At 40.9% G+C, this 23675-nt stretch overlaps 2 protein-coding genes across 7 annotated transcripts in view; both read right to left on the reverse strand.

Annotated features, from left to right (window-relative positions):
- LOC119909296 (pleckstrin homology domain interacting protein) overlaps positions 1–7258 on the reverse strand; it is a 33968-nt gene extending 26710 nt beyond the window's left edge. Inside the window, exons 1-7 of the mRNA XM_038727457.1 lie at positions 7098–7258; positions 6926–6984; positions 6811–6840; positions 6600–6659; positions 3308–3458; positions 2968–3066; positions 2489–2649 (exon numbers count right to left, since the gene is read on the reverse strand). Of these exons, the coding sequence (XP_038583385.1) occupies positions 2489–2649; positions 2968–3066; positions 3308–3458; positions 6600–6659; positions 6811–6840; positions 6926–6984; positions 7098–7137 (600 nt within the window). The 5' untranslated portion in view covers positions 7138–7258. The remainder of the gene's footprint in view (positions 1–2488; positions 2650–2967; positions 3067–3307; positions 3459–6599; positions 6660–6810; positions 6841–6925; positions 6985–7097) is intronic.
- Positions 7259–10721: 3463 nt separating this feature from the next.
- On the reverse strand, positions 10722–19243 carry hmgn3 (high mobility group nucleosomal binding domain 3). Of its 6 annotated transcripts, none has more exons than XM_038727464.1 (6): positions 19047–19220; positions 16812–16862; positions 16494–16523; positions 14652–14702; positions 13830–13925; positions 10722–11564 (listed from the first exon to the last, which is right to left on the reverse strand). In XM_038727464.1, the coding sequence occupies exons 1-6, from the start codon at positions 19059–19061 to the stop codon at positions 11523–11525; spliced, it is 285 nt and encodes a 94-aa protein (XP_038583392.1). In that variant the 5' UTR covers positions 19062–19220; the 3' UTR covers positions 10722–11522. The 6 variants fall into 6 exon arrangements, with proteins under 6 accessions (XP_038583392.1, XP_038583391.1, XP_038583387.1 ...); XM_038727463.1 differs by having other exon boundaries at positions 13830–13928; positions 19047–19213; XM_038727459.1 differs by lacking the exon at positions 10722–11564 and adding an exon at positions 11571–13615 and having other exon boundaries at positions 19047–19236.
- Between the last annotated feature and the right edge of the window lie 4432 nt (positions 19244–23675).

The raw sequence follows: 23675 nt of genomic DNA on the forward strand, positions 1-23675 counted from the left end.
ACAGGACAAAACAGACACACTGACTGACTCACTACCTAGACAGTTCAGAACTAAGATTTTTCACACCACTGTGAGATAGACCGGCCTGCTCTGTGAGTACTCCTCACTGCAGCAGAAATAAAGTACAACTGCACCAAAGAAGATTAGAGTAATCTCAAACTGTAGAGAAACTGCACTGAGTATTGGCTGAGCCTTCACTAAGACGTCACAAGACATCTCATTTTGACAAAAAGGGTTTTTTAGCAAAGAGGGGAAACCCTCTTTGAAGCATATCTACTGTGCTTGTGTTAAATTAAGTAAAAAAAACAACGCAAGCCGATAAAGGAACACAAAATGTGATGCAAAATGGGGTAGCCTAGAGGCAGCTTCCTACACAGTCTTCAATCTGGACTGAAAATACACGATCCTCAATCAAGACATAGAAACAGCCTACAGGGACACGAAAGAGACTTCCTGGCTGCGATCCAGCTTGTAAGGAGTTAAAGTGTTTGTGATGCAACATGGTGCCAGACCCATCTGTGCTTTGATTACGATCTCAAAATAAATTTAAAAAACAACAGGTAACAAGTTTCAAGATGCAGAAAACGCAGTGTGACATGATCTAATATCTTTATTTAAAAAGAATGAGCTGGTTTCTGTGATTTGCACACTCTGGAAATAAAGAAGTGACTCGTGGAAAAGGAATAAATACACCAGAGCCACATCAGTAAATGAGGAGGGTTAAGGATAAAAACAAGGTACTATAAGTACATTTACAAAATGGGATTGCACAATTTTCTTAACCTGATCATTACATTTGCATATCAGACAGACTGAGTGGATTCCAGTCGGTTAGTTACAGAACATGCAGTAACATCCATCCTGTTATATCTGCTAAGTAGTTTATAAGACAGACCACACTATCAGTATCAGCATAGATTTTAGAGGAAATGTGAGATGGAAACACCAACCCCCTCTTTTGAATAAATCATAATCACTCGCTCTATCACCAGCAGAACAGTGTCTGACTGGAGCTGCTATTTTATGTGGACTGATCAAAACAGCAAGCGCTCCCATGGCGATTTAGAAAAAAGCTCAAGGACAAATCACGGCTGTGGCAAGATGGACAAAAAACTGATATGCCCGAATGAGAGCCGGGCCTGAACAGTGCGCCGTTTGGAAAAGCCAGAGACTTGACACAAACTTTCCTTGTTGCTATAGATGTGAAGTTATGTTAGCTGCCGTCACAGGGACAAACAATGCGTGCTAGCGAGTCTAATTTGTCCTTCCCAATGGACATGGTAATGAGCCTGCAGCCATTTCTAAAGCTATATTACGCAAATCAATATGGCTGTTTGCCAATCACTTGTTTAACCAACATACATGCGCTTGCTCATTGATCACAAATGATCACAGTGAATGTTTAGGCTAAATAAAATAATCCATAATCAATCCATCTGCCTGCCACTGCAGTGAAGTCTGAGTAAAAGACGAAGAGATCCAAAAATAAGAAAATATATAAATAAAAATGATCTTGTGATGAAAGGAGACCAAAAGAGAGAGACAAGGAGAAAAAACAAGCGGAGAGGGAAAAAAGGGAGAAGGAGAGAGTGAGGGAGACTAAGAACGAATTTTAATTCTGGCACTTAGCCAGCGCCTCAGAGGAAACATTTTCTCCAGTTATGATGAGAAATGGCAAGAAGAGGGGGAGAGAGAAAGGAACAAAGGAGGGGCAGCTCTGGATGAGGGACAGGGGAGAGGAAAAGGAAGAGGGAGTGTGAGAGAGAAAGAGAGAGCAAGTGCTCTGGTTGTAAGAACGGTGGAAAGAGAGATAACAGGAAAAGAGAGACGGAGAGTCAATCTAGCCCTCCCCCCTCCCTCTCAGCAGCCAGCCATTTTTAGAGATTTAAGAAGTGAAAGCTGAAAATGGTGTATAGCAGCAGGCAGTGTTTGACTCAAGGATTCAAACAGAAGGACGGCAACATTAAATCAACATTATTGTTCGTTCAATATTTAACACTTTACCCGTGCTGTATCTCTAACCCAACCACATGGAAAAGGAAGTTTGAAAAACACATGTACCGTATACAAGTGGCATTCAGAGGTCAAAGGTCAACTTCCTCCTTATGAGAGACCATGGGAATCCCTTGTTTCCCTTCTTTAAAAAATATAATTATTTTCCTAAAGTCATGTGAATTTGCTCCCCTGCAGAATTCAGCTCTAGTTGTGATTCATTCAGTAAAAGCGTCGCACCGCATTAAGGTAAACAGTAATTACCTCCTAGCAGAGCTGTTCCAACAGGGAATACAGACGCTTGGTCATCTTGGTAAGCAAAAAGACAACTTGTAACAATCAGGCACATACACAGCACACAAGAGGTGGCCCTAAACAAATACACAGTGACACACAACAGTGTCACTGAAATCACTTTGAGTAGGCTCCTTAAACACCAGCACACACTCACACACACACACACACACACACAAGCACGCAAAGACTGCAGCCTTACCGTGAAGATGCGTCGTCCCGTCCTGTCGAAGGTGACGCAGTACACGGACGACAGGTGTCCCAGGATCCTCTTGTGCATCTTCATGTGCTGGTACACAGCTGTGGGCACCAGCTGCCGGAGACGGTAGGAGCCGTTGAGTCGACGGCCGAAGCTCGTCTCGACTGGATAGCAAGAAAAAGGTAAACCGGTGAGGACATTGTTACATGGGAAGAAATCAGCAACAAATCAGTGAAAAGCCACACATTTAATAAATTATATACATATATATTTTATAAATTATTTTTATGAACATGAAAATGGGCCACTACTTCGATTCTGAAGCAAATTAATAAAGTAATGTAAATACTTTGGCAAGCAAAGATACAGTGTAGTATGTGAGAATCATCTGACTCCCAAAGTGAATATCAACAGCACGAACAGAGACCAAAAAATGGTTGAATGTTAATTTTTATTTAGCAAAATTAAAGTGTTTTCTTTACCAATATTTGGTGGGCTCCCGTAGATAATAGGTGGCTCCGGTGGTCGACCACAGTGTAGCGCAGCCAGTGCTGAGCCCTTCCACACAACATGCTTGCAACCTGGAGGAAGATGCATAAAGAAATATAATACAGTTTGTCATATGTATCGTCTGTGTGAGCTGTTCCGCATTCATGTGGTTATATTTGCATAAGCGCATGAAATAATGTATTTACATGAGGTCTGTTAGTCTAAACACACCTGCAGGGATGAAATAAAGTAGTTGCGTGATTGGATGTGTTTGCACATGTGTACATTAAAGTAGCTCATTTTGCACACTGACCACCACCATTGTCCACTCACTCTTGCTGGTGCGGAGGAGATTCTGCCTGCCGGCCCCCAATAGGCTGGTAAGTCCAGGCACGCTGGCAGGGACCTCCCTCTCCAGCAGCGGACAAACTCTGGAGCAGACCTGCAGCAGGTGGTCTGCACTTATGTGCCGGTATAGCTTCACCTGATCACAAACACACACGCACTTAGCTCAGCTTGCATTCAGACTTGTAAATGACAAAATACCAGTCAGAGCGAAGCAGGGTAGTATACTGAAAAAAGAAGCAGAAAGAAATGTGTTCAAGTGACTTTGTTGGCAAAAGCTGATGTGTCGAGACATCAAACCTGAACAAGCTTTACATTTTTGTTGCTCAGCCTGCACTGACTCTGACACAAGTGAAAAGGTAAAGAAAACCTCCCTGTATGGATTAACATGGTACCGCATTATTGCAGTGAAAATTAACATTTTCAATACTTAATTAAATTAAAGGGAATAATTAAGTATTTACAAGCGACTGTACAGAAAAAGGTTAATTCTTTAGCTTGAGCCCATTTCGTTTCAAACTCTTAAGCACACACACACAAAAAACTTTTTTCAGCAGCATTAGGAGAAGTGAAAAACAAGGTCACTGCCCCAAATGACTGTGGGTTTGCTGAGAATTTCAAAAATAAAAAGGTGCCCTTTTAAAAACGATATCAACAACTATTCCCTGAGGGTTTCAATGGAAATAAACTAGTAAGGCAAAGGAAAAAAATAAAATAAAATGATGACCTTCTTTTTGAGTAACATTCACACTTCACTCACCTTGTGAAAAATCATCATTTCAAATGCATTTGTCAGCACCCTGACAAGCTGATTAATTATTAAATCTTTCTATCACAATTTTTTTTTAAAGGATAAAAATGGCAAAATGAACATTAAAATGATTGTCTTCTAAGTGGAAATGGATACAGTTCCCTTGCAGTATAGTAGGCTAAAAGCAGCAGAGAAGGGGGGGTGTGGCATGCAACATTAACACGAAGCAGAATGAAAGCCACACTGTTGTAAACACAGTGTGGCTGATTCAACCGACACATGGAGACAATCCTGCGTGGTCTACCTCTGAAGAAACACACACGCCTGAATGAGAGAGATCAAATATGCAGCATGTGGCCCTGTGTTTATTTCAGGATGCAGGATTTTTTTTAAATGTATTTCTTAATTCTAAATCAGACAAATCAGCTTTGTTTTCCAATGCCTCTGATTTAAATATCTGAACGGGGTCAAATAAGCCTGAAATTCAACAATAATCCACTCACATTCCTTTTCTTTTCTCCATTCCTTTATCTGAGCACTGACATTAACATGTATTGTCCCTGTGACACACACACACACACACACACACACACACAATTAATGACCCCTTAATTGCTTTCAACATCCTTGCTGGTTCAGAGACGTGATCAGTATTTCTAAGCACATATCAGCGCACAATCCCCTCTCAGGTACACACAGAGCCATGATGAACACACACACACACACACACACACACACACACACCCCAACAGACTGATGTGTGATAATAATTTGCTCCATTTGACTTGGTTCTTAAGGCTAATAGATAACACTGCCCCAGTCACAGCAGCACCACCACAAAGCACATGGCCCCATACACCTGACTGCAAGTGACCCTCTGTGCAGTGATCACCTTACATAACAATATACTGTTCGAACATGAGTAAATATTTTTCATAGTCATAATCCCTATCCATTACAGTTCTAACAACTACACAGCCATTGTTGAAATCCACTCATCATTTAAAGGTAAAAATTGTAATTAGCAAATTGGTGTAAATGTGGTTATAATGATAACAGGCTGCTATTTTTGTTCGAATATAGGTTTATATTTTTTGAATATTGGCTTCCTGCTCGATCGTATAGCCTATTCAAAGTTAAAATAACTATGCATCTAATTAATACGCCTTAATTAATTAACCACAATTAATAGCGTTAATTATCACAATATCACTGAAGTCTGCGTTGATTCCTCATTGTTGCCCAACCCCCTTTTCTTCTTCTCCTGTGGCAGCCCCAGACATCAACCCACACAACAACCGCCGACAAACACATCCGACCGTGAACCAGCGCTCCTGCCTCTGAACACTCTGTTTCCATTTGGTGTAATAATTAAAAACCCTCCGCAGTATTTTTCAATCGAGGAAAATTATGCACAATGCAACGGGAGGCAGGCTGAACGGCCGGGGATGGGAGGAGGAGGAGGAGGAGGAGGAGGAAGAACGGAGAGCCGAGTGAGCCAAGCAGGAAGAGAGAGAGAAAACACACACACACACACAGGCGGGCAGAGCGACTGTCAGTAATTTCTTAAATGTATAAATTTACCTCCAGGCGACTCTACACTTCACGCGATCTGATATGTTCATCTGTGTGTGTATGAGGGGAGGAAAAAATCCACCACAATGTAGGCACTTGCGGATTAAATAGGCCACATGTTACTATTTTTATATTAATGTTAAAATAAAAACGCGTAAAATAGCATCAATAGAAAAAAAAAGTGGGGACGCACACTTTCAGCACACTGGAAAATAAATAAAATATGTACAGCGATGATTAATTCTCTCCACGCCCCCATGCGTAAACGGCTCTTCCAAGCGAGCCCTGTTTGTTTACATGACAATTAGCACGCCAATTAATAGAGCGATTAGAAGATATCAGCTCAACGTTACCTCGCATCTTCACATAAACTCATCTCCCTCTTCTGCTCCATCCGAGCTAGCACCACAATCCCCTACTCTCAAAAAAAAAAACGCTCTCCAAAATGACTCCACAACAACCCAGCAGAAACCTCCTGTCAAATAGGAGCCGTGACTCCAGATTTACTGAACACACTGTTTAGATTCTCCTCAAAATGTCCCGTTTTCTAACTCTTGCCCCCTGTGTGTTTTTCAACCCGTGCGCACACAGATCATGCTTCTTTGCAGGACAAGAGCGCCTCCATCTCTCTCTGGCTCGTGGCGCAGGGAGTCCCTCCTCCGGATCCTGGCGCTCCTACACCACAACACTCATGACGTATCAACATTTCACACACATTTTTCCCAACAACTATTAAAACCTTTTGGACATGCATGGCACCAAACTCGCACACCGCGGTGCACAGGAGGCTGGGACCCGGTCCCTTGGTGCCCCACAACGGCCCCAACTTGCAGCCAGCTCGCCCTGCAGAGTTCTTTAGAGTTTTTTCTTTGCCACCTGATTTAAAAATTGCGGGAAATTCAATTTTTATTTTGCTCTCTAAAAACTTTTTCCTCAGTTATAGGGCTCCCTTACCAAATTTTCGTATGTCCCGGGGTGTTCCTGTCCCGTCCAGTCCAGCCTTATGGGTAGCAGCTGAGATGGAAAAATAGTGTCGACTGTTATCATCCATTTCATAAATGTATCGAGCGATGTTTTAAAATAGTAAATGATAAATCAGAGTAAAAGCAACATCACAAAGTACAGTGCCGAGAGAAGCATCTCTCTCGTATTGCTGACTGCTTACCTCCTTCTCCTCCACCTCCCTTATCAGGGTCTGAAAATAGGATAAAAATACAAAATTACACCCCATGACAATCTCGGACATATTATAAATTATCCTAAAATGCAAAAACACCAACCTCGGCTGCTTTTTGACACGGTCCAGCTTCTAGAAATCGGGCTATTAGGAAGTACAGTTCTGGTATGGTTGGAGGGGGAGAAGAGGACGGGAGCTGCGTTAGAAGAGGGCACCGAGGAAATTGGGGGGATATTACAACAACCATGACATATTTTCCGATCTCCTTTACTCACCAGAAGTCAACTGCGCGATGTGTGTACTGTCTGAAGCCATTTTGGTGTTGTTTGCCAGGGCAGCGCCACAGCCTGTGTAGTGGGTCTAGGTGGCTGCCCTGTAGCTGTCACTGTTTATCCACCAGGAAGAGGCTGCCTCCATTCAGCTCTGCTCACACAAAGTCCCGGCTGCGTCGAGTAGTCTTCCGCGAAGCGACAGTTAGTGCGCGATGCACGTTTTTACCCCGCAAAACACCGTCTTTCCCGACCAAAGATCCCACCGCCGAGGTAGCCACAGCTTCACAAGCCCTCGGGGTGAATTTTAGTGGCGGTTGGTCGGTTGTGGAGGCATGTTTGTTTAAATCCCCCTCCCCCTCAAAAGAAAAAGCGCAAGCCCTCTGCGGAAGAATAAAGGTGGTGTGGTTCAAACACGCCACTGTAGAGGGGAGGTAGAAATGGCAGCCTGCTGTAGGAGAGGACACATTGCTGCAGAATGGCTGTTACTTCGTAGCTAAATTACATTTATCACGTTTAAGTAATTACAGGCTTATATGTCCATAGTTCAAAGTTTGTTGCGGATTAATACAACGTATTTCCTGTTATATATTTTATTTGTATTTGTAGGTGCGGATGTAGAATATGGCTCCCGTGTTTCAGAGGGCTTTACAGCCATCTAAGCGTTTCAGCTAGGTTTTATTAAAAACTGTAGATAGCTATGTTATTTGTGTGTTGTCGTTGGCCTCGCTTGTAATTACTCTGTCGTTATTGAGTAACAAGATGGCTAGCTAACACACCCACTCTCTGGGAGCCGTTTGGTGGGGAAGTCGTCCATTTCTCTTCCTAATACTGGCAGGCAGTAAAATGGGGGAAGGGTTGGAGAAGAAGGGGAATGCAGCCTAATGAATGAAACCTCGTGAGTTTAGGAATTTAATAGCAATGAGACATTTAATGCAAGGTAGATCATCAAGGAAGGTTATCAAGAACATACTGCATGACAGAACACTTCCTCTGTGGTTCACTAGAAAGTTTTGAAAAAGGGAACAACACTAAGGTGTAATTTTCTCTAATTAAATTAGCTTTGTGTAAGGGTGTATTTTATATCTTTAAATACAGGTGTTGTACAGCAGTTGGCCAGCAAAAATCAAGCCCCCAGTCTCTTACTGACCTTATGAACTTCATTTTAGATAAGATAAGATGTTCCATTAATGATCCCCTGTAGGGGAAACTATTTTTTTTAATATGAATCTTTATTTTATTTTAAGTAGGACATCAATGAAAGCAGAAGTGATTAATTACTACTAATTATTAATATTGACACAGTTTCCCCACATTCTGTTGGAAAATGACTCAAGACTACTTTCTTAATTGCAAAACAGACCACCTCCCAAGTAACTCCAAGGCTCTGGTTTGTTAATCATGTGAACCCACTACCTAAAATTCGCTGTGAGAAATATTTTGTTTCTGTTCATCTCAGTAAAAACCCTGTGCATGTGTTTGTATGGCATAATCTACCTAAATAAGGAATTATTTCTAGCACTTTATCATTGTATGTGACTTTCTTTTGATTGAATAGCGTTGTTTCAGAATTCATAGACAGTGGTATAGAAAACGCTCTCCTATTTTTATACTGTAGCACATGTCTCACTTACATCCCTGGCAGAGACACTAAGGAACAGACGCGTTTATGGCTGGGAAGGAAGATTCTGATGATATAAAAACTTGAACAGATGACTGACTAATTCTCTGCCTCTGTTATTTATTGTAGGCACGAATTATACAGAGAATGTGAGCACCCAGGGGCTACACCACCTACCCTTTTTTGTGTACAAAGTGTTCTGTCAGATAGGTAAATGTATTCTCGACTCCAGGAGGAAGCAGTAGGCTTTTTCTGCCCTTTCATTATGTGTCTGTTTACTCTCCACTGAGAGAGTCGGGTCAACTGTGTCGAATTTGCTAATGTCATGTCAGGCTGAGTTTGTCATTTACTCCCATGGGTTTGGATGGGGTGTAATCATACGAAGTACTTGACTGACACACACTTTTACAAAATTGCCATCAAATCCAGGCTCCATGATAATAAGGGGATGCTTGTTTATGACTATTGTTTTTGTATGCTCGTCTCTAGTGTTGCTTGGAATTCAGAGTGAAAGTTCATCCGCTGTACATTAGTCCTGCGTCCATTAGGGAGTTGGTGCCACCTCAGATGTGTCAACCACCTTAAGGATGGTCTCTTTAACCGTCCTGCAATCTGTAAGACACACTTCACAGGCTTTATGGATTGGAAGACCATTGTGACGTGGAGTGAGGCCAGGTTTGAATCTTTAGGCCTTGTCAGTCACTTCCATGTAACCTTTCACCCTGACCCCTCAAGTGTTGTTATTGTGCTGGCTGACACGGCCACAAGGAGGCAACCTCACTCTGTGGCACTTATTTGTGCACGGGGCCACAGAGGAGTCAAAGGTTATGAATAGTGAGAGAAAAGTGATCAGTTACACATTTCATCTGTAACATAAATACGAAATTCTCTGATTAGTAGTGACCACACAAAAACTCCACTGGCCTGTGCTGAGCTTGCTTGAAATGGCACAGTCTATCAGTAAATAGCCACCAGTGTGTTTGTTTATGATAGACCCAAAGATTCTATAACTTCTACAAATGCATTTTCTATTATTTTGAAACCAAATAAATCCACACCTTTTACCAATCGTCCTCCTAAGGATTTTGCCATGACTTGTGATAATGTAATACACAAGAGTTGATTTTATTTTATTTCAGTCTTTCCCTCTGTAACATGTGAATACAGGAAGCTGACATCTTCTGTATATCTTTAATTGATATTGCTGTGGTGTACACATGAATTGCAGAGACTTTAACCATCACTTGGGTACTTGTACATCTTTACTCTAGATTCCATTTTTTTCCATTTGGTGTATGTATTAAAAAATCATATCATCCTAGAGGAGGATTTTGCACTTAGAAAAACAAGAATAATTTTTATATAATCACCACTGTTACACACATTCCAACTGCTTTTACATCTGAGTGAAAGAGGCATCATATTGTTGACCGAGGCCCCTGATAATACATTTTAATTGGCCTCTCCAGTATCTGTGGTATTCAGACATCATCACTCCACACCTCCACATGTTAAAAAAAGCAAACTGGTCCACATCATTGGTCCAGGAGCGTGAATGACGGCTTGTACCCCAATGAGGAGGCCGTATGGTTTAATCAGTCCCACCACTCGGGCAAATGCTGACCTTTCACTTCCTGACACAGCAGTTGTATTTAACACGGCCACGTGCCCCTGGCGACCTCACACATACACACACAGATATACCGGCACACAGCAATGGCTTTGTGTTGGTTTAAAAAGTAACTCTAAACATGAAAAAGAGCTCTCGAACACAAGCGGCATGCATGCATGTGTTGTCTCATAAAGCTTTACAGAGATTACCTGAGTTTTCCATGCAAAAACCAGCATAGGTGAGGGCATACACTTACAGTATGCTAGTGGTTGTAACAAAAAGATGGCATTGCTGTCCAACTAGAGAAAATAAACAATGCAATGCACTATTTACACATCTCTGCACACAGTAGTCTTCATACAGCAATAACAGAAGAGACACAGAAAAACAGAGAAAGTCCCACGTGACATCAACTTTTTCTTTTATTTCAAAATATTCTCCCAACAGGATGAAACTCAGAGAAGTCCAGAGGGTCCAAAGCCAATAGAGCTGTCTAGAACAGAAGCACCACTCATTATTGCTATGTCACTCTGCTGCAGGACAAGGCGTTCGGGGGGGGGGGGGGGGGGGGGACAAACAAAGTGAACTAAGTTAAACAGAGAGGCCCACAAACACATTCACTCCAGCACAGACATACAAAAGGAGCTATGTGAAACACATTGGTAATGATTCTAAACTTGACTGATTGTGATGACTTTTAAAAAGCTGCAGATGTTCTCCATGGCGACTGTGAACCTGGTTTCTTGTAGCTCTGCTCAAACTGCTGTTACACATCCACAAATCCTCACTTTAACCATCAGGGGGGAAAAATTCAAGAGTGCCAATATGAATGATCATCTTTTGTAGAAACTACAGATATAGACAGAGCTGCTTTACAGCTCATAACAGTCGAGTTTACAGCCCCCTTCAGGCAAGATGAAGAACATCTGCAGCAGCCTGATAAAAACGCTTCATTCTGTCTTTCGGTTTCTGAGGCGTGTAGTGATACAGAATGGAGGAGGGAGGAGAATCGAGCAAAAACATACGGCAGGTGGAGGAGCTGAAAGGAGTGTGAACGTATGGGATGGGGCTGCTGGTTGTCCGTCTCTACTATCACAAGTCTAAAAAAAATTCAGCATGGTACAAAAATCGTCAGTAAAAAAAGATGCTTTGCTGCCATGGAGTCAGAAGGGACGAGTCGGTGGACGCATCCGTGTCCTTACGCCTTCTCCTCAGTCGCCTCCTCCGCTGCTTCAGTTACCTGGAGGTGAGAAGAGGGGGAAGAGTTATACAAAGATGCAGGTGTTATCCATCAATATCCTCAAAGAGCAACCCACAACTTTTGTTTTGGTCTGCCACGGCTCAGCAGGCAAGTCTTCAGTGGGCTTAGTAACTAAATCAGCCATATCCAGCTGAGAGATGAAAGGCGGTCTCCTTTACTGAAACATCAACATGAGAATATTTTTGCATCGGCCTGTGCTTAGTATCTCATAAGTAACTAACTTGGTAAACCTGCACCATGGAACAAGACTCAAGTAACAAAAAACAGCAGCTGACAACAAATTAGATCTTGTTTAATGCATACAAAAATGGCTTGCCCACCCCTGTTTCCAGTCTTTATGCTAAGTTAGCTCCTGACTCTAGCTTCACATGTAGCGGACAGCCATGAAAGTCGTATCGATCTTCTCATCTAACTCTCAGCAAGAAAGCGAATGAGCACATTTTGCCCAAATGTTTTAATTTATTTAAAGTATGACTCAGAATTGCTTTGGCCTATTTTCTTTCTTAAATCTATTAAGAGAAGAGTTTAGGTTAAAATGTAATATTTACAGATGAGCTGCTGTGTTTTTTAGACTTTGAAAACGTGGGGCTTCTACCAAGAGGCAGGTTACCTGAGTTATCATAATTATTTTGCTGAGGAAACCGTTTCATATCCGGAATATAGACGTCTGCTTACGGTGGCAGACAGTTTCGCTTTTAAGATTTGTAACTCTGAAATTTAAGAAAATGTGTCAGTAGAAAGCAGTTCCCATGATAACTCTTTACACTGAGCTCTGTGGAAGTGCAAGTGAGAAGAGCCAGGATGAGGAGGATGGAATAGCATTTTGCCATCTTAGCATTTGTGTCTGGCTAAGTACGTTATCTTGTAAAGTTTACCTAAAGCAGCGCTTAACTAAACAGAATAAATATGATACAGCAGAAATATTACTGAAGTTGTCTCATGCCTTGGCTGCAGTGATCTGCACAGTTGATTTCTCGCCTCAAAAAGTGAATATAGTAATGAAATAGCATACAAAAATTGTAAAAATAAAATAAAAGACTTGCAGCCTGTCATTGGACATTCTGAAGTGACACAATACATTATTTTGGGGTGGTTGAGTATGTGCAGTAAGCTCACATTGCATACTCTTGCTAATCTAGTAAACATCCAGGCATTTTTCACATACACAAAATCCACATACTATGCAGTTGGAATACACAACATACTCAATTTGACGTCATACTTAATATGAATAGTACATTAGTACGCAATTCCGAACACAGCCTGTGTGTTACAAACTGCAGGAGCCCAATCCCAACGCAGAGCAAAGGTGAGGCGGGGGTGTTCATGTTCGAGAGGTAAAATGTGTCCACTCAATACAACTTGATGATTGGTCCAGTTTCAAGCTCCTAGCTCAAATGATTATTGGTGAATGTTTCTCTGCTAAAAATCATGTTCGTGTTCACATTATTGAAATATTTTGCAAAGCTCTCTAAAATTCTGCAACTCAAAATACTGATATTTTTACCTCAATAGCTACTTTTTTTGTTGTTGCTCTTTTACTAAATTGCTCTGAAAAGCTCCTCACTGAAAACTCTAGTATCTGCAGGAATCAACACTGACTCAACAAGGGAACCAAATCCGGATGGCGTGACCTCACTGGAGTGAACATCTGTGTATGAACACAGAACCAATCACCTCTGTGTAGGAAGCGAACCCTCCTGCTCGTGAGTAAGAAAGCTGTCCTTGGCCCACTTCACTGCACACAGAAACCAAAATGCCCGACATCCCCACTTCTTCACACTTCACTCATTCTCTCTCTCAAACATGCCACAGCACCCCAAAGCACACTGGGTAAATGTTTGCTAAATTAGCATACAATTTCTGTATACTTAATATGTTAGAGTCTAAACACACACTCCAAAGATTGATTAGCAACACTCGACCGTACCCTTAACTCTGACTGTCTCACTCTGCCCTCTCACTGACATCAAGGAGGGAGCCGTACTTCTGATGGAAGACACACTGACAGACGGACGAGACACATAGATCTGTGTGTGTGTGTGTGTGTGTGTGTGTGTGTGTGTGTATGTGTGTGTCAGCATGCACATGTGTGAGTGGGAAGAGATGTGTATTTGTGTGTTCACGTTTATACACAAATTGACAAAATAAGGAGAATGAAAATCATTATTTCCTTGTCTGTCTCTGAATGTGCATTTTCTTCTTTCATCAAGTTTTTCTTTTTTCAAATTTCCCTTCTCATACCTCATTGGTCTTGGTCTCTCCATTCTGGGCAGGGCCGTCGTCCTTCCTCCCCTTAGCGCCACCTTTCTTTGCCTTCGCCCCCTTATCATCTGCCACCTTCTGAACGGAAGAAAGAAGAACACACAACTGCATAAAAATTACATGACAGCCAATTTCAGGGCTGTCGGTTAGCTCACTCAGTAGAGCACACACACCATATACCAGGGTCCTTAACGCAGCGACCCAGGTTTGAATCTGACGCATGGCTCTTTTGCTGCATGCTCTCCCGCATTTCCTGTTTTTCTTCAGCTGTACTATTTTTTTTGCTAAGTTTCACCAAATATAATCTTTTAAAAAAGAGCGTATCCAGTGAAACTGATCTCAAACTGGATTTTAACAGTCTGAAACATACTTTCCCCCCCTCTTCTATCTCCTTCTGCAAAATAACACCATTTGCCATATGACTCTCATAATAGAAAGGGAAGACATACATGTTGATCATGCTGCAGGTCACCCACAGTTCGTCAAACTTATAATAAATCAGAAAGAATGGTTTTGCTGCAAAATTATGCTTTTATTTTACCTTCAATATTTCAAATAGATTCAAATTAATTCTGGATTTTTGGCCAAATACTAAACCCTGAATACTGTAGGTGCAAAGTATGTTTGCATGTAAAGAGGTCTGTGTGTGTGTGTTTTTTGTGTTTTCCACATCCAGCGGCCTTGGCCATGCACAAACTAGTAGTGAGGGGCAACAGAGTGCCTGAGACTGTTGCAAATTTGTGGGGATAGAAATAAATGATTCTAGGCGTAGTTGCGTGTATGTGTGTGTGTGTACTTTACCTTGACGATGGCCTTCTTGGGCTTGGCCTCAGCCTTGGGTGGAGCAGGCTTCTGCAAATTAGGCAGATGTCACTTAGGACTGGCCAACACAGTGCATCGTTTTTGGAGAAATATTAGTTCATCTTTAGTTCCCCCTCCTCACTACACTTACAGAGCCATTTCTGTACTGTTTAATTTACTAATGCTTTAGCCACAAGAGCTGCTTTGAAAATTCATTAGGACTAATACAGAACATATGGAGGCTTGGAATGTCTGCACTAGCTCTCACTGTAAATATTAATATTCATCTAGTACTGAGCAATGGGCTCTGACAATATTCCTGTGCTAAGTCGTTTTAAATATCTGCCTCTTCTCAAAGGGAACTGACCTCAGACCACGGCACAATGACTATATCAGATGGGAGTTAAAACTGTGGCCACTCAGTCTAGAGCAGGTTTGCTTTCCAGACTGCTGACTGTGGACCACATTACCCTGAAGCCACGAGCTACAGAAACACTGCTGTGACAAATTTAAATCATGTGATTCTTACTCAGAATATCTCTGTTTTGCTTTAGAAAACACTAACATGAGGCGATAAATGAAAGACTAAAGAAATTCTCTAAATTCTTACACTGGGGGAAGTGTTGGATGTAGGAAAGACTTTGGAAAAGAAAGAACTATACTTTTTGCCAAGCAGTCTAAATTGTAGCCTATAAACAACATGGCAGTGCTGGTTTACTGCTTAAAAAAAGACATCTTATTAAATAAACTGACCACCAAATGAAATATCAACTCAGAAAACTTGCAAAGATTAACTGTTGAAAAGTGTCACATCAAAAGCTTAAAGGAACAGGTTAACATTTTGAATTTTGGGATCTATGGTTAGCTTAGCTTAGCATCAAAACTGGAAACAGGGGGAAACAGCTAGCACAGTGACTTCCTAGAGTCTCCACAGGTCACCTGACCAAAAAATAGTCCAGCACATAACACCCCACCCCCTGTAAAACGTTGTTGTTCTTTTTTAACCATTGCACAATAATACCTGTTTCCAGTCTTTTTAAGCTCAGCTAACTGGCTGCTAGCTGATGGCGTCATATCTAGCCTACAGACATAAGTGTGGCATCGATCTTCTCATCAAAGTCTCAAAGCAAGTAAGAGAATAAGCATATTTCTTCAAATGTAAAAGTTGTCCTTTAAAGTGCACATGCAAATGTACAAACACATGCAGAGACTCAATGCAGACGGGTTCAACATGCAAAGTACAACACAGATAAAAACACATGGCCTGTACGGTAGAACTGCATGATCACATCAAAATTATACATTTGCTAGGTAATATTAGCATGATTATTATCTGTATGTATATCTGTAAGTACTTTTACTGGGATTCGGGGAACAGTTTGAGCATTCTGAATGCAAATTGGACATTTTCCATGAATACTGTAGTTTTGGTTAAGCATGTATAACAAGTATAGCAGGGGACCCAAGTAAGAAAAATGCTTTATTGTTACTGATGATTTTCTACACTCATTTACTGTTGGAATATTCAAATGAAATATGCAACCTTTTAATCATGCAGCCCTACACATTAACAAGGTGTTTTAACAGACCAGACTGAGAATGGATAAAGACAACAGAGAAAAAAACATGCACACCAAGCCAGGCGCAATCCTCAAGGATCATGTTTATGGAATTTGTAAATTGCCTTGATCAAATCCATAAACTGGGCGAGGACTTCACTCTGAGCCTTGGTGATTTCACATTTACTATCCCACAAGACTGAGGCGGGATGACGGGAAGGCAGCGAGAGGAAGAAGAGGACAGTGACAGAGGTGAAGACAGGGAGGGGAGAACGAAACTTACCGCTGACAATCTCTCTGACCTTCTGGTGGGCTACCGGAGCAAAGGATGATCAATGAGAGAGAGAGAGAGAGAGAGAGTGAGAGAGAGAGAGACAGTGACAGAGAGAGAGACAGGCAGATATCAGTTGTACCTTTGCGGGCTGATCTTGAGCTGATCTGCTTGGTGACTGCTACAAGTGTCCTAATCATTAACCTTTCTTGTGTCTATTGTGTCACTCACACAAACTCTCTCTCAGTACAAAAAAAATAAAAATACACAGCACGCAAACACACATCTGCAATCCCACACACAGCACACAAACACAACTGAAATAATTACCTCTTGCTTTGTGACTTTGGAGGTCTCCTTGCCCTCGGGACCCTCTGGAGACTGTAGGGAATGCAGCAAAGAATGGAGAGACTGTCAGCAGAGTAAGTGAAGGTGCACATGCAAAGGGCAGCCCCCCACCAACCCACTGATATGACATATAAGCCCTCTAAAGTTGAGAATTTTTGCTATTCAGAATATTGTTTCCTGGGTGTTTTCATCAGCCATCATCAATACGTTTTAATTCCTAATTTATAAAAATTTACATTAGATTTGGTTCAAAGAGTTTACTCTGTTCAGTTGTGCATATGTATCTTATCCTTTCTGTGGAGTAACATAGGCAGCCAGGACAGGTAATAATTATAATAATATTAATAATAAAAAATATAGCTTTGGAAAAAGGTATTAAGGTTATACACTGACATAAAAAGTGTTTGAGGTTCCCTTTTCTATAGATCAACTCCTTGTCTCTTGAACAGAAATGCCACTTAGGCTACTAATAATACAATAAAATGTGTATGTTAAACAGTTGGTCAATTAATCAGTTTTCAACAGAAAATTAATCTGCAACTGTTTTGATAATCAAATCAAAAAGTTTAAATAATTTTATCAAAATCAAAAAATTCTTCACAGAACTTCACAGGCTCCACTTTCTCTGTTGAGAATATGTGCGGTTTTCTTTTTCTTTTATGACAGTAAATTGTATATCTTAGAGCAATGGACTATTGGTGGAACAAAATGAAGACATCAGCTTGGGCTTTAGGATACAGTGATGGGATATTTTTGCATTTTCATCATGAAAATAACTGGCAGATTTATTGATGATCAGCCCTGTGCCAAACACTAAACTTACACTTTTTATAACACAAAACTTAGTTACAAAGTCCTGTGCTTTTAATAAAATCATACAAATTAACAAAACAATTATCAGCATAACAGACAACACAATAAGTTCTTTCTTATGCTTCTGGTAGCATACTGATTTACTAACATATGGTCAGGTGGCCTATTAGAATATTTTATTCATATATTAAGAATTTTAAAACAGTAATAACAAATAATAAATAATTAAATTGTAATTATTGTATTTTATGGATCGATTTATAATTTTGTATTTTGCTTAATAATATAACCAATAGATAATGATGTAATAAAAATCATCATTTTAATGCGAAATTGTTTAGAGATACCCCCGCACCAACTGCAATTTTATGTTATGCGATGATGACATATGATCTCTCTGGTGATTACCATTTTAATGGAGGCAGCCTGTTTACATGCCAAGCTCCCCCCTGGAATAATGGAATATAAACATGGATTCATTTACACGCGGTTATGACTGATGACACACCCTGAGGGCTGTCAGGCTACATTTGGATGATCATATGATGAACATGTTCTTCGGGCTGCAGGCAGGTAAGGGTAGTGTACAGGAGAGCCCACCCCCATCATGAAAGAAAAAATGTTGGTTTAGCCTGCAGGTTGGCAAGCGCATCATTTGCATATGGGCGACCTCCGCCCCTAGAGGCCTCCCATTCTCTGTCCTCAAAGGCGAAATCTGCGCAGACAATGGCTTTTTTGGATGGTAGAAAAGCCCATTTCCATGTATGCACTGATACAATGCACCAGAGCTCGTCGTGCAATGCTGTTTAGATAATGTCACGGCCTTTTTTTAACACGGCGGCAATTGTCTCTGATCCCTTCTGTCTTTTTTTTTCTCTCTCTCCATCTGGATATGGGTTTGTTCACTCGGCTTGGCGGCTACCGTTCACCCTCATCGGGGAACCAAATTGAGACAGGGAGGTGGGGATCTATTTTTCACTGTTAGATTACACATTATTCGATATGTCTCATACATGCGCGAAACGCGCCTAGAGGAATTATCATCACGCACGTCTCCTACGGGATTTACGCATCCATCCATCCGGCGGGTCCGTCTGACATTCACCAGTGCGCACAGTGGACAGGGAAGTGGCAAATAACACGACCACAAGAACGGCCATTGAGATGGCCACAGGGATATTAATAGTGTAAATAGAAAAGATATCATTGTAGAAATATCTAATCTACACGCAAAGACGCGTTAAATACCCATGAAAGGTTGCGTTTGAAAAGACGCTTCCTCAAACTTTGGAATCACCTCACCTGCCTCGACGTCGACACAGTAATCGCGCACCGCTATTTTCCTCAAATGCAAGAGCAGAAAAACTACAGTGAAGTGAGCCTGATGGCACAAACGACACTCACCTTTCTCTTCGGCATTTTACCAGTGAATTATTCTCCACCAAGCACGGAAAAATTAAGGTCAGCCCCGGAGGTCCAAGAGAGACGAATTTGAACTACCTCGAAATACAGGATCAATATCTAAGCACCTTCGATAATATGTTGATTATATGCACTCCCCAAAACTCTATACCTTCCACAGCCATTGGATAGAGGGGTCAGAATCCTCTCCTGTGCTGACTCCCGATTGGCTCTTCCCGTCCCTATGTAAATGAGACAGTCGCGGCTATTGGCCGAGATGCATCAGAGGGTGTGTGTGATTGGCTACGCGCTCTTTGTGCGCAGATCCCACCAGACTGCGATGGCTGAGAGGGAAAGTGGAGACAGGCCAATGAAAGCGGGGCCGACTCTCGGCGGATCTGGGTAATGTAGGATGAGAAAGAGAGACAATGTTGTAAATAAAACACAAAGGACCAGAAAAACTGGCACAATGGCACAATGTCGGCCATAGACGGGCTCCAGAAAAGCTGGTGTGCATTGTGTCTTGTAGGGTTTCCTCTGCTATAAAGAACTAGAAATAGCCCATCACTGCAGAGGCACCAGTCCCTAGGAACATGAGACAGTAAAACAATACAATGAATAAGGTCACTATAAATTCAATATTGCAGACAAATTAGACATGTGATTTGTTTCATCACTTTATTTCATGGGAGAATAAAATAACAGAATGTCAGACAGGGTTTACAAATAGGTTTAAGGCTAAATTGTGCCCAAATACATTTCACGTGCAGTGGTACTTTATTTGAGTTGGTCACTATACTAGTCAGAATAAAATGAACCTAATAACTCGAAAGAAAACCTTTAAAGAGCTAAAACTCTTATACCAGGACACAATATTGTGTTAATATGTATAATGTGTTTGTGTACATATTATAAGTCTATTATAAGTCTCCGTCACATTATAAACACTTACCACAAGATTCCTTGTCTCATCCAGAACCACCACTAAACAGGAATGTTCAGTGTGTTAAAGTACATGCATTAATAAGCACGTTAGAAATATATATTTTCAAAACAGAGGAATGGGTTCCGCCCTTGACACTGAACCCTCGTGAGCAAATACTAGGATACGGATTCAGTGGTCTGTATGATACTCATACAGATACCTCATCTCTGGGCATCTGCTGAAACTATGTGACAAAGACAAAGAAACTGCATTTAATGCAGATCGCTCACATTGTGGCCGAAGCTTCATCCACTAATCCGGATGTATCGGATCTGTGCATTGCTGGTAAATACTGTAAATCACCCACTTTTTTGAAAACTTAATGGGCAACCCTGATAAGGTATAAACCCAGAAGGCAACCCAGTGAGGCTGATGGACCTGAGTGCATGTGGCTACCAAGCCTGCCGTCAGATTGGTTCACAGGGGTGTAAGAGATGGACGACTGCATCAGCACTTTTTGCTCAGAGTTCTTTGTTTATTAGTTTGTTTTTTAAATTAGGATACGTCTCTGTCCTCATGGGGCACTTTCATGCCTAAGTTTCCCCCCAAAATTACAGCACACTATTCAAATAAACTTTAATGCACCTTGAAGGGCCAGTTGGGGCTTTTAACATGCAGTTAAACTACTGGGTGACCAATATGGGTTTTTCAGTGGCGGATGCCGATGCCGATATATAGAGAGCCAGGTGACCTATATATAATGCCGATATCAAAACAAAGAAAAGTCATTTTAAGTCATTTCAAGTATTGGCCGATTAGCTCAGCCTGGTTGTTCGGCTTACCAATTAATCAGTCTATCACTAGTTCATAGTACGTCAGGTATCAAAGTGTTTGTCTGCATGAAGAGTCCATGTGGTCAGACATTTTGGCTGGTACGTGGATGGGCCACACGGACTCTCATGGACATGGGCAGATGATAAAATACAATCTCAAAGACCCCCACAGACATGCGAAAGGTGTAAATTGGACTTTATTAAGCCCAAGTGCCCCTACGATCAGCCAAAGAGGCATCAAGTTTTGATCTGGTAAGCCTAGGTGCCCGCCGGTTGGCCCAGATTAGCCTCAAGTCCCAAAAGTGCCTTCCTGGGCCCTTTTTGGTGCTGACACAGGTGCTTGTTTTTTTGATTTTGTCCCTGCACCTTAGATGTTTTGCTTCAGTTGCCCCACATAGCAGATTTCACAGGATACAAAATCTCTCTGTGAAAACAGACTGAGTGCAATTGTGCTTTCAGAGTCTCCAGTTTAAATCAGGACCCTCATGAAGGCCATAGAATATTCCATGCACCAATTTGTGCCTTGACTCCAATTTGTCTATAGAGTTTAAATGTAGGGCTCCAACTAACAATTATTTTTATTATTGATTAAACTGGCAAGGTGATGTCTTTAAATTGTTTGTCCAGAAAATGGTTAAATTTACTATCATGTCATATGTTATAAAGAAATACAACAATTCCCATTTAAGAAGCTGGTGCCAGAGAATGCTGAGTCAGAGAATGAATCTTGAAAAATAATTATTCAATCATTATCTAAATAGTTAGCAGATAATGTTCAGTCAATTGACTAATCAATCGATCAGCTAATTGTTTCAGCGGTCCATTGAGTCTTTAACAGGCAATTTATTTGTATTTATGAAGGTTTTACAGTTTAGAATATCTGAATATTTGTTGTGAAATTATTTTTTTAATTTAAATGTTTGTCATTTGCTCAGTTTACAATAACAATCAGTCCATCCAGCGGTATGGACATTCTATCAACCTACCTTGCAACAATAATTATCTAGAATCTCTTCTATTAATGGCCTTCATCATATTCTACAATGTTTAAGTGTATACCTTGCAGCAAATATCACTCCATTTTAAACATACAACGCCAAAAAACATTTTACAAATAAATCAACAAAAGCAGCTTCAACATTCTTGTGTAACATCACAATAGACAGAGAGACAGCTACACCATCTCACAAAAGACAGAGCTTTCCTGCCCAAACAAACAAAACCCTTCATGTCTACATAGGTGTGACACAACAGTTTAGAAGTCGACCCCAGAACACACAGGAGCAGGTAGCTTGATGACTGCTCCACTGTTCCCAACATAGATTCACACTGTCAGCTAAATGGAAGGCAAAACACAATGAGGCACATGTACACCACATACATACATAACATAAAAGAAAGACACAAAAGGAATCCACACTGAAAAGAAAAAATCCCAAAATTGTTACGCTTGAAACTTTTTATTCACATTACAAACATTTCTTTCACACAACTGATGATGAGTTTACCAGTACTTTTCTGTGTGTACATTTTCTCTTGTTTGTACCCTTTTGTCTCCTGTTATGTTCGTCGCATGTGGTGCTTAGTTTGATTGACTTCACACAATACATTATGGTTTCACTTTTAAAAATGAAAGCATTAATGACTGAATGAGGTAATTAAAAAAAAACATATGCACCAAATAATTTTATTGTTTATGAAACTGAATATTCTATGAATATACTCAAACAGGTCTACATGTTAGGGGCTCTGTGAGGCTGGAGGCCTACTTAGGCTAACATCGGCATGCTAACATGCTCACAATGGCAGTGCTACATGCTACATGCTGATGTTTAAAATATGTTTACCATGTTCAGCATCTTAGTTTAGCATGTTAGCATGCTAACATTTTCTAATTAGCACTGGGGGAATATACAAATCATCCTGGGGGGAATATTCATTGAGACATTTCACTTAAAACTACAAATGTCAACCTGCTGGTGGTGCTAGTCAGGGGATCAGCAAAGTTGGTATGAATCATCCACTGGGGACTAAGAATATCTGCTTAAAATTTCATGGTAATTCGTCCATTGTTTGTTGTGATATTTTAGTCTGGACCAAAGTGGTGGACCAACCAGCAGACATGCTGACAGACCGACTTTGCCACCCAAAGAGCTATGCTGCTAGCATGGCTGAAAACGATTGGAGCCGTGCACTGTTTCGCATTTTGTGTATTTAAGCATGTATGATGGTGTGTGATGTAAAAGTCCTATGAATAATTATCCTACTTAAACTAATTATAGTGTCCAGAACCAGCCTCATCCCATAACCACGCGTTTATAGGCTATAGTGTTGCATAGAATTCCTGCTATTAAACGCAAAAACATGTTTGTCATCATATTGTAGTGACACACATTTCACTTAAAATTGTCCAAATGCCTGAAACACTTCAGATAATTGTTGGATCAAAACTTTTTACAGTGAAATAATGAGTTAGGTCCTTTCTCTGGGGCCCTAAGTAGCAGGTTTCTTTAAAAAAATCTTAGGTTAAATGTTCTTTAGTAAACCTTATTTACACCTTTATAACCAGTCACTTAAACTACTACAGTGGCTTTCTGTTTGGCCACTTGAAACGTGCTGTTTAGTAACTAGAATAAATGCAGAATTTCCCAGTGTTATGACTCAAACTAGAGAATATAATCCCAATCCTCCAGTCTCCAGCGGCCGAATGTGAGGGTTAGAATAGATTTTAAGATTGTCATTATTGTGTTCAAAGCACATAATGGCCTTGCTCCATACTATCAGACATGCCTGGTATCTGCACCGCGTTCCTTAGGAAATGCAGCTTTTAGCATTTATGCTCTAAATGTGGTCTAAAAAGCTAATCACAAATCA

The sequence above is a fragment of the Micropterus salmoides genome, unplaced genomic scaffold (genome assembly GCF_014851395.1).
Source record: "Micropterus salmoides isolate LMB-PRFRI ecotype aquatic unplaced genomic scaffold, ASM1485139v1 Ms_hic_scaffold_18, whole genome shotgun sequence".
Taxonomy (NCBI): domain Eukaryota; kingdom Metazoa; phylum Chordata; class Actinopteri; order Centrarchiformes; family Centrarchidae; genus Micropterus; species Micropterus salmoides.